Here is a 17,480-nt window from a genome sequence, read left to right on the forward strand (position 1 = left end):
CCGCGACAATGATTTCTGCCCCATCAGGCACTGGCCTCTCAACCTGGAATTCCAAGGGGTGGGGGAGACTGGGAACTATGGGATAGCTACGGAACGGCTACCCACAGTGCACCACTCCAGAAATCGACGCTAGCCATGGACGCACACTATCGAAGTGACGTGCCTAGTGTGGACGCTCACATTCGACTTTATAATATCAATTTTATGAGACCGATTTTAGCTAATTCGATATTATCCCGTAGTGTAGACGTGGCCACAGGTACAGAAATGTCAAGTGACTTAATGTCATATAGTTATTCAGTGGCAGTAATGGGGACAGAACCAAAGAGATTTTGCTTTCAGATCTCTGTTTTAAGTACTGAATTACATTAAACAAGACAGTCTATCCATTCCACGGAGCACAGGTCACACAGTAAGTAGTGCCATCTACTGCTAATTATGCATTGCTGGAAGAGAGTTCCTTGCAAGTCAAGAGAGTGCTTTGAATAACGCATGTGTTCTGGAGGCCAGATCAGATCCTAACTGTCATAGCTCCATTTACCAGCTGAACCTCTCTCTCTTTTTTGGCCAGCTGAATTAATTATATATGTTCAAAAAGGACCTACCAAAAAGAGGGCTCACCTCACCTGAGGTCTTTTGATCTTACTGTGAGTAAACAAGAAGTAATAATAACAATGCTCAAATTTCCTTATACAACTAATCCTGTTGAGGTTGGCGAGACCACTTACAAAGTTAACCACATGTGGAGCTCTTTGCAGGAACGAGGCCTAAGACTTGCTTTCACAAAAAGGGAAATTTTGACCACTAATCTGCTTTTAATCTACAGTTATCTTGCATTTTCAAAATTTTGATTTCCAGTTAAACTATTCATTGAAGTTTTGAATTTTGATCAAAAAATTGGAAGACCATTTCAATGACTATACTTTGGAACTACTGATGCCTTAAATCTAAGCATATGCACAAGTATTTGCTAGATCAGCGCTTCGTCCAGGGAAAAATTAGAAAAGCAGGCTTCGTTAACCAACTGTTATAGCCTCCTTCACTTCAGAGAGAGGAAGGAGAGCCAAGACAGTTCACCATAACACTAAGGAATGAAAAAGATTTGGGGGATTGTCTATTTTGTAATTTCATTGTTTTCTTGTTATATTTTGACTTGTTTTTCTCTTTCATCTTATATCTAGTCCAGTATTTAAAATCAGGGCTATCAAGCAATTAAAAAACTTAATCGTGATTAATTGCACTGTTAAACAATAATAGAATACCATTTATTTAAATATTTTTGGACATTTTCTACATTTTCAAAAATATTGATTTCAATTACAACACAGATTACAAAGTGTACGGCGCTCACTTTATATTTCTTTTTGATTACAAGTGTTCGCACTGTAAAAAGACAAAAGAAATAGTATTTTTAAATTCAGGTGAATTGAACTATAATGCACTCTGTCATGAAAGCTGAACTTACAAATATAGAATTATGTACAAAAAATTGCATTAAAAAAATAAAACTATGTACCATTTTAGAGCTTGCAAGTCCATTCAGTCCTACTTCTTGTTCAGCCCATCACTCAGACAAACAGGTTTGTTTATATTTGCAGGAGATAACGCTGCCCGCTTCTTGTTTACTATGTCACCTGAAAGTGAGAAGAGGCATTCGCATGGCCCTGTTGTAACCAGCGTTGCAAGATATTTACGTGCCAGATGCACTAAAGATTCTTATGTCCCTTCATGCTTCAACAACCATTCCAGGGGACATGTGTCCGTGCTGATGGTGGGTTCTGCTCGATAACCATCCAAAGCAGTGCAGATCAATGCATATTCATTTTCATTATCTGAGTCAGATGCCACCAGCAGAAGGTCCATTTTCTTTTTTCATGGTTTAGGTTCTGTAGTTCTGCATCAGAGTGTTGTTCTTTTAAGACTTCTAAAAGCATGCTCCCTACCTCATCCCTCTCAGATTTTGGAAGGCACCTCAGATGCTTAAACCTTGGGTCCAGTGCTGTAACTATCTTTAGAAATCTTACATTGGTACCTTCTTTGCATTTTGTTAAATCTTCAGTGAAAATGTTCTTAAAACAAACAACGATGTGCTGGGTCATCATCTGAGACTGCTGTAACATGAAATATATGGCAGAATGCAGGTAAAACAGAACAGGGGATGTACAATTCTCCCCCAAGGCATTCAGTCACAAATTTAATTAATCCATTTTTTTTTAATAAGCATCATCAGCATGGAAGCATGTCCTCTGGAATGGTAGCTGAAGCATGAAGGGGCATACGAATGTTTAGCATATCTGGCACATAAATATCTTGCAATGCTGGTTACAAAAGTGCCTTGCAAATGTCATCAGACAGTGAGAACAGACATTATAAATAAGAAGAGGACAGCATTATCTCCCATAAATGTAAACAAACTTGTTTGTCTTGGTGAATGGCTGAACAAGAAATAGGACTGAGTGGACTTGTAGGCTCTGAAGTTTTACATTGTTTTGTTTTTGAGTGCAATTATATAACAACAAAATCTACATTTATAAGTTGCACTTTCAGGACAAGGAGATTGCATTACAGTACTTGTATGAGGTGAACTGAAAAATACTATTTCTTCTGTTTATCGTTTTTATAGTGCAAATATTTGTAATCAAAATATACACTTTTATTTCAATTACAACACAGAATACAAGATATATATATATATATATATATATATATATATATATATATATATAAATTTCAATTTGTATTGTCTTAACAGTGAGATTAATACTGCGATTAATTGTGATTAATTTTTTTGAGTTAATTGCATGAATTAACTATGATTAATCGACAGCCCTATTTAAAATAAAAGCCCCTAAATTGCACATGCACGTTATATGCAGAAGTTCAAACTGATAATCAGGTGCTCATATAAACAGGTGCATGAACAGAGGTATTTCCAAGCTCACTTCCCATTTTATGTGTAGAATTAAGTGAAATGGAGTTAACTCATATTAAAAATAGTATGTTTTACACTTTGTACTGCAGGCTTTTTTTTTTAAGTTATGTAATTCTTGACCATATACCAATTTCTGTATGTGTAAGACATTTATACTGAATATTAGGAACTGCAGGTTGGGTTTGAATTTAAGTATACAAAAGTATAATGAGCAGTGTATGTTGGCTGGAAGCAGTTACCATCATGCAGTGTTCGTACACTTGTTGCATTTCTTCCGTTATTTCTTTATCATCTGGCTATGCTAATATGTAATAAACTTCAAATAAGTCATATTCTTCTTCGTATTTCTTCATTAAACTGAGCCAAACACAGAAAGGAGCTACTAGTTTGCTGACCACCACTACCACCAAGTGGTTTACATGGATAAGATTAAAGTAGAATCCGTGCACTTCCACATATGCGAGTACTGAGATGGTTCTTAACAGGTGTGACAATTAAAATCAAATATGACTTAAGGCTGTGACATGCAACACAGTTCAGGTTGATGTTACTCTTCTGTCACGCAACTGTGTTACAATAGAGCACAATGAAAAACAATCATTGTTAGGTAGACAGGGGAACATAAGCCTTACTAGCCTGAGGAACAATGAATAATTTTTTAATCAGCTAAAATATGTTATTTAAATTCAGGTTTATTTAAAATTTATTTTTCTTTAAAATATAATTTTATGGAAGATTATTAAATAAACCAAGACATACCATTCAAATCCATTGTTACACAAATATGTATTAAAAGTAATTGGACTCAAATATGTATTGGGACTTTGAACAAAAGTTAGATTTAGTTAAAACATTTTGTTATGAAACACAAGATCAAGAAAAATGTTTCCATTTTTTTAGAATTACAGTTGAAACAATTATTTTAAAACAAATATTTTTCTGTAATATTTGCAACCCAAACATTGCAGCACTGAATGTATGACTAACTATAAAGAAAAACAGAAGTGACGTGATTTTTATTGTTTTTCAGGGAAGTGCAAAATATTAATAAACATAAATAATGAGAACTATGCTAGTTTTCAAAAAAAGTCTTTCATTTTTAATAGATTACTTGCTGTTAATGGTACAGCTAAGGAATTGTACACTTCAATTAAAAGTAATTAATTTAATCATAACTGTCTATATCAACTCCCCTTATCTGGTGTTACACATCAACACACTGACTTATACAAAACTGTTAACCCCGGGGCGGCTCTAGACATTTCGCTGCCCCAAGCACAGCATTCTGCCGCAGGGGGCGCTCTTCTGGTCGCTGGGCCCGCGGCTTCGGTGGACCTCCTGCAGGCGTGCCTGCGGAGGGTCCGCTGGTCCCATGGCTCCACCGAAGCCGCAGGACCAGTGGAGCCTCCACAGGCATGCCTGCCGGAGGTCCACTGGAGCCGCGGGACCAGCGGACCATCTGCAGGCATGCCGCCAAAGGCTGCCTGCCTGCTGCCCTCCCGGCGACCGGCAGAGGGGCCCCTGCGGCATGCCGCCCCAAGCACGCGCTTGGTGTGCTGGGGCCTGGAGCCACCCCGGCTAACTCTTTGCTTACTGATTTTTGAAGTAGGATGTGTCTCCTGGGCAGAGCTCTAATAATGTGCCAATCCCAACAAAGCTACTTGGAGAATCATCCTATTAAATGCATTCCTGGGCTGATTCTGTACATATGTGGTAGCTGGATCATAGAAGGCCACCTACTAGTGAGAGAGAGTAAATGGGGCGAAGGAGGAGGAGAGCTGCGATGCAGCATCTCTCATTTGCTTCCAGAAAGGGACAACAAGGACACTTAAGGTTCTACTATCAAGACCTATCTACTATTACACAAGTGAATGGGAGGAAACAGGGACAGAATGTGAGGCTGCCTGGAGACTGCAGTCCATGCACTGGGCATATAATGATATTAAAGACCACTTGTGACTGTTCCACAGTAAACCGGGATAAGTTTTGGCAAGGGCCCTTGCTGTTGAAGGAAGTCATGCAGTATCTAAGACCCTTCCTGAAGACCTGGGATTCTGGTAGACGGTCTTAGATGGGAGGGAAGAGTGTACTAAAGATAGAAGATAATGAGTGCACAAACCCTATTAGAAGTAGGAGTGGTGAAATGACTCAGCAGCTGACATCAAAGGGCTATGAGGACTGTGTTGAAATCGTTATGAAAAATATTTGGCTTGCACAGTAGCCAATCTTCCAGGGTGTTAAAGAACTGACCTTTTCATCACCCAATGCCCTCAGCAGAAATAAATGAGAAACATACTATGGATTAATTATTTCTCAAATTCTACTTCTAAGCTGATGTTCAATTACACAATTGTAAACACGTATACCTGAAACGGGTCAATGATTGGATAACAACACTGAATGGCGAAAATAACCAGAGTTCTAAAAAAACTGAGAAAAATAATGTCCTTCAGTTTAGGTTCACATGGCATATGGTGAGTTTAGCCAGAACTAGAGGGTCAAATTCAGAGATGATATAAATGCTGATGTAAATTCTACACCAGCAAATGAGCGCTTGTGGGTGTAATTAACACACACGTGGTGGAGGAGGGGCAGGGTTGGAGGAGGAAAAGCAAAAAGCAGCAGAGCTTGAGAGGGTGCAGAACTCTCTCCTGTTTGTTTTAAAGTTTGCCTAAACAAAAATGTTAATTTCACGATTACTTACCCCTCCAGATGCACTGATGCCATCCACTCCGGGCATAGATTCTACAGAGCTGGTGCTTACTATCTGAAGGAAGGAAAAGAAAATCACAAAGAACATTTCAATATGGAGATTGGTCTTAAATTATGTTAATCATTAAAACCAAAAGATGGAATAATGCACTTCTAACCCCTCATTTGTTCTGGTTATGAATATATGTTAATTGCATGTGTATTCAACTACTCTGGAATATTCAGCTGGCAAGAAAGTGGGTGACTTTGCAGATGGCATTGAATTACCAAGGTCTGTTTACACATTCAGAAATGTGCATGCACACAAATGAAGAGAAGTTTTGGGTTACACATATAAAACAAAAAGGGGCAGATTTTCAATTTCACAGCTACATTGATTCTTATAATACAAACCGAAAAAGCAAGGTAGTTTGTGTAGTCATCAGTGTGACGTTGCACCCCATAAGGCTTTATGGAAATATGCTTATGAATGTATATATGACATAACTGGAATAACTGTGCATATTGCTCTATAGAGGCAGAACCATTTATGAGTTCATCCTGTATACGCTTTATACAGGGTAAAACGGATTTATTTGGGGTTTGAACCCCATTGGGAGCTGGGCATCTGAGTGCTGGAGACAAGAACACTTCTTAAGCTGTTTGCAGTTAAGGCTGCAGCTCTTAGGGGATGTGGTTCAGACCTGGGTCTATGTCTGCAGCAGACAAGTGTGTCTGGCTCAAACAAGGCAAGGTTCTGGAATCCCAAGCTGGCAGGGAAAATAGGCTCAGAGGTAATCTTGGAACACCACTTGGCAGCCTCAAGTGGCTTTCTGTGATGCAACCCGTCACAATCAGAACCCTGTGATGGAAGTGTAGCTCCTTGGTACAGATTTCACCTATTTAAGTGTTTTTATAGCTGATTCGTGTTAAGACATTCCAAGAATGTAAACATATGTACACAGTTTATTTAATTAAGCTAAAAATATCAAATAAAAAACACCAAGGACATAACTTGTAGGAACACTACATAATACTCCAGTTTGTAGAAAAGGAGATTTAGGTTAGATATTAGATGGAAAAACAAAAAAACAAAACAAAAAACCTAACTAGGGTTAGTTAAGCTCTGGAATAGGCTTCCAGGAAAGGCTCTGGAATCCCTATCATGGGAGGCTTAAGAATAGGTTAGACAAATACCTGCCGAGGACTGTTTAGGTATACCTACTCCTACTTCAGGGTGGGTGGATGGACCAGAGATAACCTACTGAGGTCGCTTTCCAGCCCCACATTTCTATAAACACAGGCCTGATGCTGAGAGATGCAGAGTAGCTGTATCCTTTGTTACCTTAAACTGCAGTAGAAGATGCTCTGCATCTCGAAGGATTAGGTCCTATTTATCATTAAGTCCCCCTACCTATCACACCCATATGCCGTCCGCATTACCCACTTTAACACATGTAATATAATGCATCGATCTGGGACCAAATCTATAGGCTCAGAAAAATCTGTTAGTTACATTACACCTTCCAACTTTAATTACAAGCAGTAAGTTTTTATTTTTGTTGTAAAAACAATTTGTGCTGTAGAATTGTTGACTTGGCTACTGGACTAAAATACTAGCACTGAAAGAGCTGCTAAATTTGAAGTCTAGTTGTAACCCTTTATATGCTAATATAATTGAACAACTGCTCAGAACAAACAAACAGTGTAAGGCAAATAGGAGCCAATTTCGTACAAACGTGGTTTAGATCAATGCAAACCCAGAATGGTAGATTGGCACTACCTCAGAAAGAGCTGAGAGAGGGATTACACCTATTTAGGACAATGAAACGTTTGCTGACCTCTCTGTACCCAACCAGCTGCACTGTCTTCTGCGGGCAGGGGCAACAGTACTGTCCTTGGAGACAACATATTCGTTAGAATAATAGAATATCAGGGTTGGAAGGGATCTCAGGGGGTCATCTAGTCCAACCCCCTGCTCAAAGCAGGACCAATCCCAGGACAGATTTTTGCCCCAGATCCCTAAATGGTCCCCTCAGGGATTGACCTAACAACCTTGGGTTTAGCAGGCCAATGCTCAAACCACTGAGCTATCCCTCCTCTGCAAGAAAGGAAAGCAGCAAAATCGGGTCTTACAATAACTCTATCAAATCAGTTAAGGAGCAGCACTGATGAGACTTAATTAATCCTTGATGGCAAGGAGGATGAAGCCTGTGAACACAAGGACTCAAGAGAGTATATATATCATGGGGTGGGAGGGATGTGAGCTTTGACGGAGATGTGGAGAATGCCCTCCAGGTGGGGGGGAAATCATCTTAGTTGTCCTAAAGCACTTCAACAGCCTCAAGCAAAAATTTGTATATGTAAAACATACACTAAGAAACTGATCACCTCCCATAGGCGCACTCTAGCGTTAAGCTACACAAGATCTCAAAAGAACTTTACCAACATTAATACACTAAGTCCTAAATCCCCTTGGAGGTAGATATAGTATCCATGCAGTTTCCAGTACAATGTCATTTGGCAACTGATATTTGCTGGTGACATAGGTTCCCCATCAGTACTTTAACTGCAACTTCTAAGATTCTATTAAGATATCTCCATTCCAGTATGCATCTCACATTTTCTCTGGGGAGAAAGCCTCTATGGAAAAAATGTTCTCTCTCCAGACAAATATATTTTTATCTCCCTTCCTACTGGAAAATGTACATGTACTCCTGCCCATTTGGAATCCCTAGTTATGGCCCTGAAGTTACTTTTAAAATATTACTTTCAACATTTGTAAAATGTGTCCTATGAGGATGATCATTTTTCATTCGTCTAAACGACTCCACCACAGAATCATTATTTTAACAGGATCCAGAAGGCACTAAGTAACTGCAGTACACAGCCAGTGCTGGAATTCAGTTTCTAGACCTCGGGAGGCCCACGTGTACAAAGTTTAGCTTCTCAGCATAAGAGGAACCAAGACTCTTCCTGAGTTTACTTCCACCATTGTGTTCTGTCCACACATTGTGGGCCATTAGCCTTTTGTGAATTAATGGGAAAAGGTCATTTTGCTTGGGAACACTTATATTATTTAATAAAAGGAGATATTTATGTAGCCTTAACCATGGCAAATGGGGACTGAAAAGAAACCTCATGTATGTCCTCTATCTAAAGGAGTGGTGCTGTAATGGAATCTCAAGTGACTCAAAAGAGACTCCTTCAAAACTGATGCTGCTCTGATCCTGGGGTTGATGGGGAGGAGGAAAAACAACTGGCCAATAACCAGGCTCAATCTTCGCCCACTCAACAAATCTTTCCTAAGGTGTGAATTAATGATTACTCTGTTATTTATACTGTCATGGCCCCACTGTGCTAGGTGCTATGCAAACATACTAAGAGACACAACAAGTGGGTGTTAAAAACAACAGCAATACCCAGTTAAGAGAGAGACTCAGGAACTGTTTTTCAGGTTTGGAGCCCTTTTTTCAGATTATATCAGAAATTGCAGAGTAAGCAATACCTATAAGCCTGGCAGCGGAACTAGGCGAAGGTTACAATAGCATCCTCCCTCGAGCCCATTTACTTACCCCACCATCCTCCTGGAAGCACCCAGACCCCTGATTTTCTGATACAGTGGTTAGGATTCAATAACGGGAAGAGAGAGGAAGTTCGAACAGGCATGCACATTTTCAGAACTGTTTTGAAACAGTGACACCTACAGCTACACCTTCTTACACACAACATTCTCTCCGGCCTGGTAAGGGGTAGATCCTGCAAAGGGATACCAACAACCCATAAACTGAGTTTTGCTATATCCTACTCAGACTTTCTAGTTCTTGGTCACAAAAATGTACATTCATCTATTTTGTGGCAGAAAAGAGGCACTTGGAGCTCCTGGAGGTTGATGCCCACACTGTCTGATTTGAACGTGTAAATGCCTTTTTGCATCTGCAGATCACTAGCACACAGATTCTAGTCAGTGAACAATAACAGACTCAGGGTGACATATTGACCTGATTTTTAAAATTAGTAAAAAGAATATATATTTTATAATCAAGTCTTTAAACCTCAGTTTAAAATACTAATACAGTCAGTGGGGAACTCAATGCACTGCCATGCTGGGATCCAACTTCAGGATTGAACTTGGTGTCTCTTTCCTAAAAGTAGAAGGGGCTAGACCCTTCACTAGATATACAGGCTGGGAGCACTTGAGTCACTCCTCAGAAGCCCTCCAAGCTGGAAACGGAAGAACACTGACAAGCTCTGGTGGAAGCTGCACTCAGTCCTAGTTCAGTTATTTCTCAGCATCCCTACTGCATAACTGAAATGTTCAGCCTAATGTAAAGTAAAAACCTACACTTTAGTCATGTCATTGACCTTTGATTATGGGAAGTCAGTTAACAAAAGTGTTAGGAGTCATCTATGAATTTACACCAAAGACCGACTCTTGTGCATTGCAACAGCCACTAATGACTGCCAATTCAGCACAAATACTGGATGCCAAGCTCATAGTGTGGGGAGTCTCAACATATTTCAGATCTTCCCCTGAGCTTGCTAGATCCAGGGCCCATTCTGCCCTGACAGATGAGCAAACAACTTGCTCCAATGTACTGCACTGAATATGGATCACAACAAAAGTCACATCATTTGTAGGAACCGATATAAACGTAAATTATAGCCGGTCAGAATGCAGTCATTCTGGTCATACAAGAGAAAGCGAGGATCAGTAGTCATCTATTTCTCACTCTAATGTGTCCTGATCTGTCTAATAGCACATGACGATGGCAAACTTATGTGAGATACCTACAATGTGATAAAATTGCTGCTCTGAGATTGCTCTTGGTATTTGTCCAGTTTTTCGTATTTACAGTATCAATTCAGCTCTTTTTAACTGATAGCAATTTATTGCACGTTCGGCTTGACATCAAATCTCAAAGTGGATCATACAGATAATTTGCTCCTCTGAAAATATAGATGAGCAATCTGGTACAGAGGAAATTAACGTGTATATTGCATTCACATCACAGCAGAGAAATGAATCATTTATTCCCTGTTTGTCATTTTATGAACTGCTAGTGTGTGAACACTTGGCCACCTGGTGTTCACAATCTCAAAGTAAACTGGAGGTTAAGAAGCAAGATATAATTATGAAGAAATCAGTCAGTCCTATTTGGATAGGGAAAGTCTGCTAGTTAATTTGGCCATTAACAACAGGATGCTTTATCTGAACACTTCTGCGTTGAAAGCAGCCCATGGAACCTAAATATAAGCTTATGGGGTTCGGGTTTTTCCCCTAGTTAATTCTGATTTTAAACAGGGTATTACTAAGTGACGAATAATTTAGGGCTACTTTGTGTCCCTTGTCTGGCATGTGAAAGGAATTCTCTGCAAAAGGATCCTACCTGTTCATCAAGGAAGGAAGGGGTCACCCACTCCCACTGCACCTCTGGACTTTGTGTAGACCTCTCCCTGCAGTCCAGGGGCCATGTTGGGATGAGATGTATACATAACATCCCTCACTCAGGCTCTGAGGGAGTTACCCCCAGAAGTAATGTTGTATGGAGCTGCATTGCCTCTTCTGCAGAGTGCCCCTCATGGGCATCAGGGCAGCCTAGGAAAGGTGAGTCCCTGAAAAAGGAGGCTCCAACAGATCTGCACTTGAAGGGAATTGGGAGGCACAGACCTAGACACTCTGCTCTGAGATCTGCCAGTACTAAGGGCAGGCCACATGACTCCAAGGGTCGGCTCTACTTGGAATTCACATGGACATTTCCCTCCCTCAGAGGCCCCTTCTATTGTGTTTTTTTATTTACGTGACCCTGGCCTTGGTCTTTATCATTATCATTTTTGAGTGACTACCTGAAACCAAGTACCAGAGGGGCCACCTCCCTTATGGAAAAGTTCCACAGAATTTTAAAGTGATGAACACTTATAAAAATTAATATAGACACTGCTCTTAAAATGTGCAGAATTTAATAAAGGTGGCTCTCAACAGGTGTTTTTGAACAATCATATAAAACTCTATTACTAGGATCTACATATATCATTCTCTATTAAATTTTTTAGGATGTTACCATTAAAAAACTCCAAAAGTTACCTTTTTCTATTCAATTCCATAGGACTATTCTGTAAGAGGTATGCAGCTGAGAAGAAACTCAACAAAATGCATCTCTCAAAAAAGGTAGTGTGCAAAACCACTCAGTTGCACAAACTTCATTCCAGACAGCCAACCACTCAGAACACTGAAGAATTACACCTGTTATGCCAAATAAGCTAGTAGTCTGGAAAACATGACTGACAGATCACTGCACTGAATTACCCTGGGTAATTTGATTCCATACCTGCATGGCTGGATAACCATGACTGACATAAATTTGAGACTCAGAAAAATGGGTCTGAACTGCATAACAATGTAATATAAAAATCAAGAATAGGACTATAGTGTTAAAAAAGAAAATTAGTTGTACATGAGTCCAGGAAAAAGGTCTGTGGAAAATAGTTATGAAAAATAAGGACAGGGAGAATTATCATTTATGCTTACCGAAGAGTCTGGAAGATGCTCATCTTCTTGAGAAAAGGAGCTATTAAAAGCCCTAAATGTTTCACTGTTCTGTTTATGTTTTTCAATTGTTGCTTGAATGACCTGAAAAAAAAAGCCAGGGGAAGACAGAAGTATGGGTCACAAAGCGTGTCCTGGAAAAATTCTGGTTCAGGAAAACTGGTAGAATCTTTGCTCTAGTGGAAAACTGAGAGGTGGATAAACTAACTGTCACAATTCTTTGTTCTTACAAGATTTTTAGTCTTCTATCAGTCTTCCACTTGCAAGGTACTAACTAATCTCAGAAACCAGGGTCTTCTCTTGCGGCACATGAAGCTGACCTCTCCTTCTAACTGCACCTAGGGATTGCTGTCCTCATTTTAGAGATGGAGTGACTGTGGCAGAGAGACAAAGTGGATTACACAAAGATAGACAGCAAAGTCAGCGGCAGAGCCATGGTTAGACTGCAGGACTTCCTACTCCATACTAAGCCCTCCAGGTCACCCTGCCTTACTTCTTACATACAACTTCCATTTGTTTATAAACCAAATGTGAGAATGTTATCAATGAAATGAGCTGGATACATGGGGATTTCCGTCAGTAATAACAATGTTTTTTTATTAACCTGAATCCATTCTCTCTTCTCCTCTTCTGTCCTGTAAAAAGAAAAGACAAGATACATTTGCTCTAAATTTAGTATTTTCACTAAGTCAAAATATTGATATTCTCACAGTTTTATTTCCAGAAACAATTTTAACTTTTACGCCAGCTTCCTTATAAACATTCATAATGTTGACCTTAAATAATAATTACCAAAATTCATGATATGGTGCAGGAATTCAATCTCCAGCCCATTATAAGCTGTTTGTTTAATAATGAAGGCAAATCAATGTTGCACTTTAATATGCTTTGACTTAACAGCAGAAAATTACCTGTAGTGTAATTTATCATGTTTGTTATTGATCTCATGGTCTGAAACGAGGTCATTCTAGCATAGTCGTGTCCCTATCTCAGAAATAAAGTGTGCCTATTCACAGACTCTGGAAGTCAGAAGAAACATTGTACCTAGCTTGGAGTTCCAAGGATCTCTTTTTTCCTGTTATCGAAAATGTATGAGTCATATTTTGCTTGACAATTTCCTGGACCTGGAAAAAGCAAGTCGATAGTTTATAGTTTTCATTATAACTATTTCCAAACACTACATTCAACCATCTAAACATCCAAGCTGGGGTGACTATCAAAAATAATAGAGCAGAAAACTTAAAATGATGGAGGGATTCTTTTCATTATTATTATTATGTATTATTATGTATTATTTGTATTGTGGTAGTGCCTAGAGGAGATGCAATCATGGAACCAGACCCCACTGTGTGAGGCATTGTACAAACACAGGACAGGATCTGGTCCCATATCTCAAAAAGTTTACATTGTAAATTGGGTGCAGTCAAAATTTTGCCTATTCCTTGCTCCTTCCCATTCATCCCACAGCAATCTGTGCAGGAGGGGAAGCAGCAGTCAGGGACCTTACTTGCCTACCTATGCTCAAAGTCACACATACCCAGTAAGAGCTTCCAATTTAGGAATGTGTAATGAGCTGCTATATCCTCTCTCAGGTTTGAACGGCAGCATGGTAAATCTGGGTCTGAAAAAGTCGTATCACGTATTTAACAATGATGTATAATTGAGAGAGATGCCCCTGTTTCCATTTTATTCTAGCCACAGTTATTGGCAATTCTATTATATGCAATTCACACACTCAGAACTTTTGATCACTTGATGAAGTATGTCAAGAGATCAGCATAGAAAATATGCAGCACAATATTTCTATTTATGAGGTACCAGAGGAAATATACCTGACTGTTAAATTCCATGGTACATCTGACAGGAGTGTAGGAAACTAGTGCATTAGCTCACAGATGTCCAAACCAGTCCATGGACACCAGCGTTTACTGGTACACCTCTTGAGGATACTGAACTAATTTTGGTTTCCTGACAACATTCAACCAACCCTTAGACCTCGAAGTTTGAGCTCATTTCCAAACCAAACCCCAAGCTGAAGAGTGAAAAAGCTGATTGCTGTGACACCATCAACTTAAACGAAGTGGCACTGTTACTGACAGCCTAGCTCCCCAGGGTCACAGAATAAGCTAATGGACTAGCACAGGCAGATAATTCTGTGATGAAGTCTAGCTGCCTTATAGTCAGGATTATTATCAACTTCCAGCCATGGACTGGCATCAGCCCCAAAGCCAATGCATCACTGCCATTTTGGCTATAGAGAAGAACTGCGATAAAGCACAAAAAGTAGATACCAACCTGCAAGCCTGCAATGTCCATCTTTTCTCGAACACTGAACTTCTGGCCTATCAGCCTCAGTTTTGGCACACAGTATAACACCATGCTGTTAAACTGTAGTGGAGAAAAGATATGTACTAGATCAGGGGTGGGCAACCTGAGTAGGAGCCAGAATTTATCAATGTACATTGCCAAAGAGCCACAGTAAGTCAGCAGCCCATCAGCTTCCCACCCCCACCTCCACTCTCAGTGCATCCCACCCACTGGTAACCCCAGTGATCAGTACCTCCCCCTCCCTCCTCGCACCTGCCAATCAGCTGTTTCATGGTGAGCAGGAAGCTCTGAGGGGGATGGGAGAGGACCGAGGGCATGGCAGGCTGAGAGGAGGGGACAGAAAGGGATGGAGTTGGGGCAGGGCCTGTGGCAGAGCCAGGGGTTGAACAGTGAGCACCCCCCGGCACACTGGAAAGTTGGCGCCTGTAGCTCCAGCCACAGAGTCGGTGCCTATACAAGGAGCCACATATTAACTTCTGAAGAGCCTCTGAGCCACCAGTTGGCCACCCCTGGGCCAGATGAAACAGATAGGAAGGGATCCACATTTTGATTGCAAAGCATCATGACTCGGGGTCAGGGCTCTGGTGTCTCATAACAAAATGCCACTATTATAAATAATCTAATGCAGTTCATTTTTACACGAGTTTCAGAGAGTTAACCCCAAATCAAACAGGAAAGAAAAATCTATGGAGAAGAGAGGGTGGAGGGCCATCTGGGTAGAGCTGGCCACTGCATTTTGGACTGTGATCAGAGAGAGAGGAAAGGAGAGAATGTTTCATAGCAGTAACACTGAATACCTGAGCGTGAATAAATTGGAAAGAAACTCACCAGATACAAGTATCTATCCTGAGCTGTGCCGTTCTTAGCTGAGAGTTTCTGGATATGGCCTTCTTTAATGAGTTCATTGGCCGGGTTAACAATATCCTCTTCACCCCCAAGTCGCTCATATACTTCTAACAGCTTGTGCATCTTTTCCTGTATGTGCAGAACGTAATGTCTATCCAATCAGCAATTTTTGTTAAAGTTACTTCACTTCTCTGTTACCCAAAATATCATTTTTGAGAGTACTATCCAAAAATACGCATGGAAACAAACACATTATGGAGGAGGATGAAAGATCTACCTTCAAAAATATATTGCTGTTCCATACCCTTTAACAGTTTCACTTCTCTACTGTGGTCACTTTTGTCTCACTTTTTGCTTGAAATATAACAACTGAATGTTTTGGTCAGTCTATTTGAAATTATCTGGATGATTTTGGATCTTTCCTATCCAATATTAAACACGTATCAATGAAAGCAAAAATGTTAAGTCCGGTATAGTCAATGAATGAACCAGCAGCACACTGTGAGCAGCTGGAGTTCCTACCCTGCTCCAAACAGAGCTCGCACTCACTGAGTGTAGTTTACACTTAACTCTTTCTTGGAGTTTGGCTTTAATGCTAACCCAACAGTAACACAATATAAATCTCAGCCTACGCTTTCTCCCAAGGTCTGGCAATTCCTGTGTTTCCATGTGTGATCTTTTCTATTCCAGCTCTCAGTCTCAGATCAATACTCCATCCTCTCTTGTAGTCTCATCTGTGCTAACGAGATCCATCTGCCAGCACCATGCACATAATTACTCTGCATTGGTTGCAAGATTCTAGCACCTGAGCTTATGGTGGCTCAATAGAGGAACTCTGCATTCCTATGCCAAGTGTGAAGAACTCCCCATTAGGGTAAAATTTACCCTATGAGGGCCAGCACAAAGCCTATGCAGCACTTAAGTCCTATGTAAATTCTCAAAATATGGTTTTAGGGTAATTTAACGGTTGCATAAACAGTGGTCAGGATCTTTGCACAGGAGTGAATTTCGGCTCTATAGCACAACCACCACCACATGCCTGCTTTATATTCAACCCTGTAAACATTCTTAGCTTCCTTGCTCATTGACCAGTCTTGTAAAGTTGTCCAGTTCAACCACCGGCATTTACTACTACCAGTTTTTCAATAGCTTTAACAAATTGAAACAGGAAAGATTCTTAAATCTCCAAGCAGTTGCAAAATCAGCCAAACAATCATGTTTGGGGAGTTTCAGTTCATTTAAACTGCAAGCTGGTAGATAATGCTCCATCAAAGTCTTTTATGGATACGTTAAAAAAAAAAAGTCACATACAAGCCCCTGTGCACTGAACATCTGGATTTGCTCATGCATATGAAACGGGGGTTTTGGAAGTGCTTAACAAAGTCTGGTACAGTGTTCTCTCATTCAGTTAAGGCACTCTGTCATAGATAACAGACATCTCCCTCCCCACTCCAAAAATAAATCACATTTATAAACAGCAAAGCAAAAAGAAAAACAATAAGACCCGAAACAAACAAGTCAACCAACCAACCAAAAGGCCGTAGTCCAAGCAGAGTTTTTATGTTCCAAAAAGAGAGAGGAGCCCAAGGCCCCTTGAAATCCTCTATTACCAATCCATTTTGTGAAGGAGGAGCTCAGACAATCTTGTGGTAGCAGGCAGTACAAAATCCTAAGAGTTATCTGCATGCTAGGAAAGATACATTATTGTAATCAAATTTTGAAGCAACTGTTATAATTTCTTCCATTGCTAAAAAAGTTGTGAACCTATGGAAGGGAAATCAACGAGATTTTTTTAATTCAGGTCTAGGAATTAGAACATTTTGCTAGAGTTCTTACCCTCCTTTTGGTTGTATTATGTTTAAGGCCTGATCTTGTCTGTTGATCCATACATTAGCAGCAGGCTTGCATGCTACTTCCAGTGCACATATAGGATACAGCCTTTAGCAGTGGGTATTCCACCATATGCTACGCTGCCCTGCATGAACCCTATCTTCCCCCTCTACATTCCTGTCATAAGTAGATAGGTAAGGTAAGGGTTAAGTTTCTTTTACCTGGAAAGGGTAACCAAACACCTGACCAGAGGACCAATCAGAGAACTGGATTGTTTAAAAGTCAGGGGCGGGAATTTGTATACTT

At 40.1% G+C, this 17,480-nt stretch overlaps 1 protein-coding gene across 2 annotated transcripts in view; it reads right to left on the minus strand.

Annotated features, from left to right (window-relative positions):
- FGD3 (FYVE, RhoGEF and PH domain containing 3) overlaps positions 1 to 17,480 on the minus strand; it is a 197,183-nt gene that overhangs the window by 31,214 nt on the left and 148,489 nt on the right. For both annotated transcript variants that reach the window (XM_032804168.2, XM_075073421.1), the window contains exons 10-15: positions 15,327 to 15,473; positions 14,466 to 14,558; positions 13,215 to 13,294; positions 12,775 to 12,805; positions 12,153 to 12,254; positions 5,637 to 5,699 (exon numbers count right to left, since the gene is read on the minus strand). In XM_032804168.2, coding sequence (XP_032660059.1) covers positions 5,637 to 5,699; positions 12,153 to 12,254; positions 12,775 to 12,805; positions 13,215 to 13,294; positions 14,466 to 14,558; positions 15,327 to 15,473 — 516 coding nt within the window. The remainder of the gene's footprint in view (positions 1 to 5,636; positions 5,700 to 12,152; positions 12,255 to 12,774; positions 12,806 to 13,214; positions 13,295 to 14,465; positions 14,559 to 15,326; positions 15,474 to 17,480) is intronic.

Source organism: Chelonoidis abingdonii, chromosome 17 (assembly GCF_003597395.2).
Source record: "Chelonoidis abingdonii isolate Lonesome George chromosome 17, CheloAbing_2.0, whole genome shotgun sequence".
NCBI lineage: Eukaryota > Metazoa > Chordata > Testudines > Testudinidae > Chelonoidis > Chelonoidis abingdonii.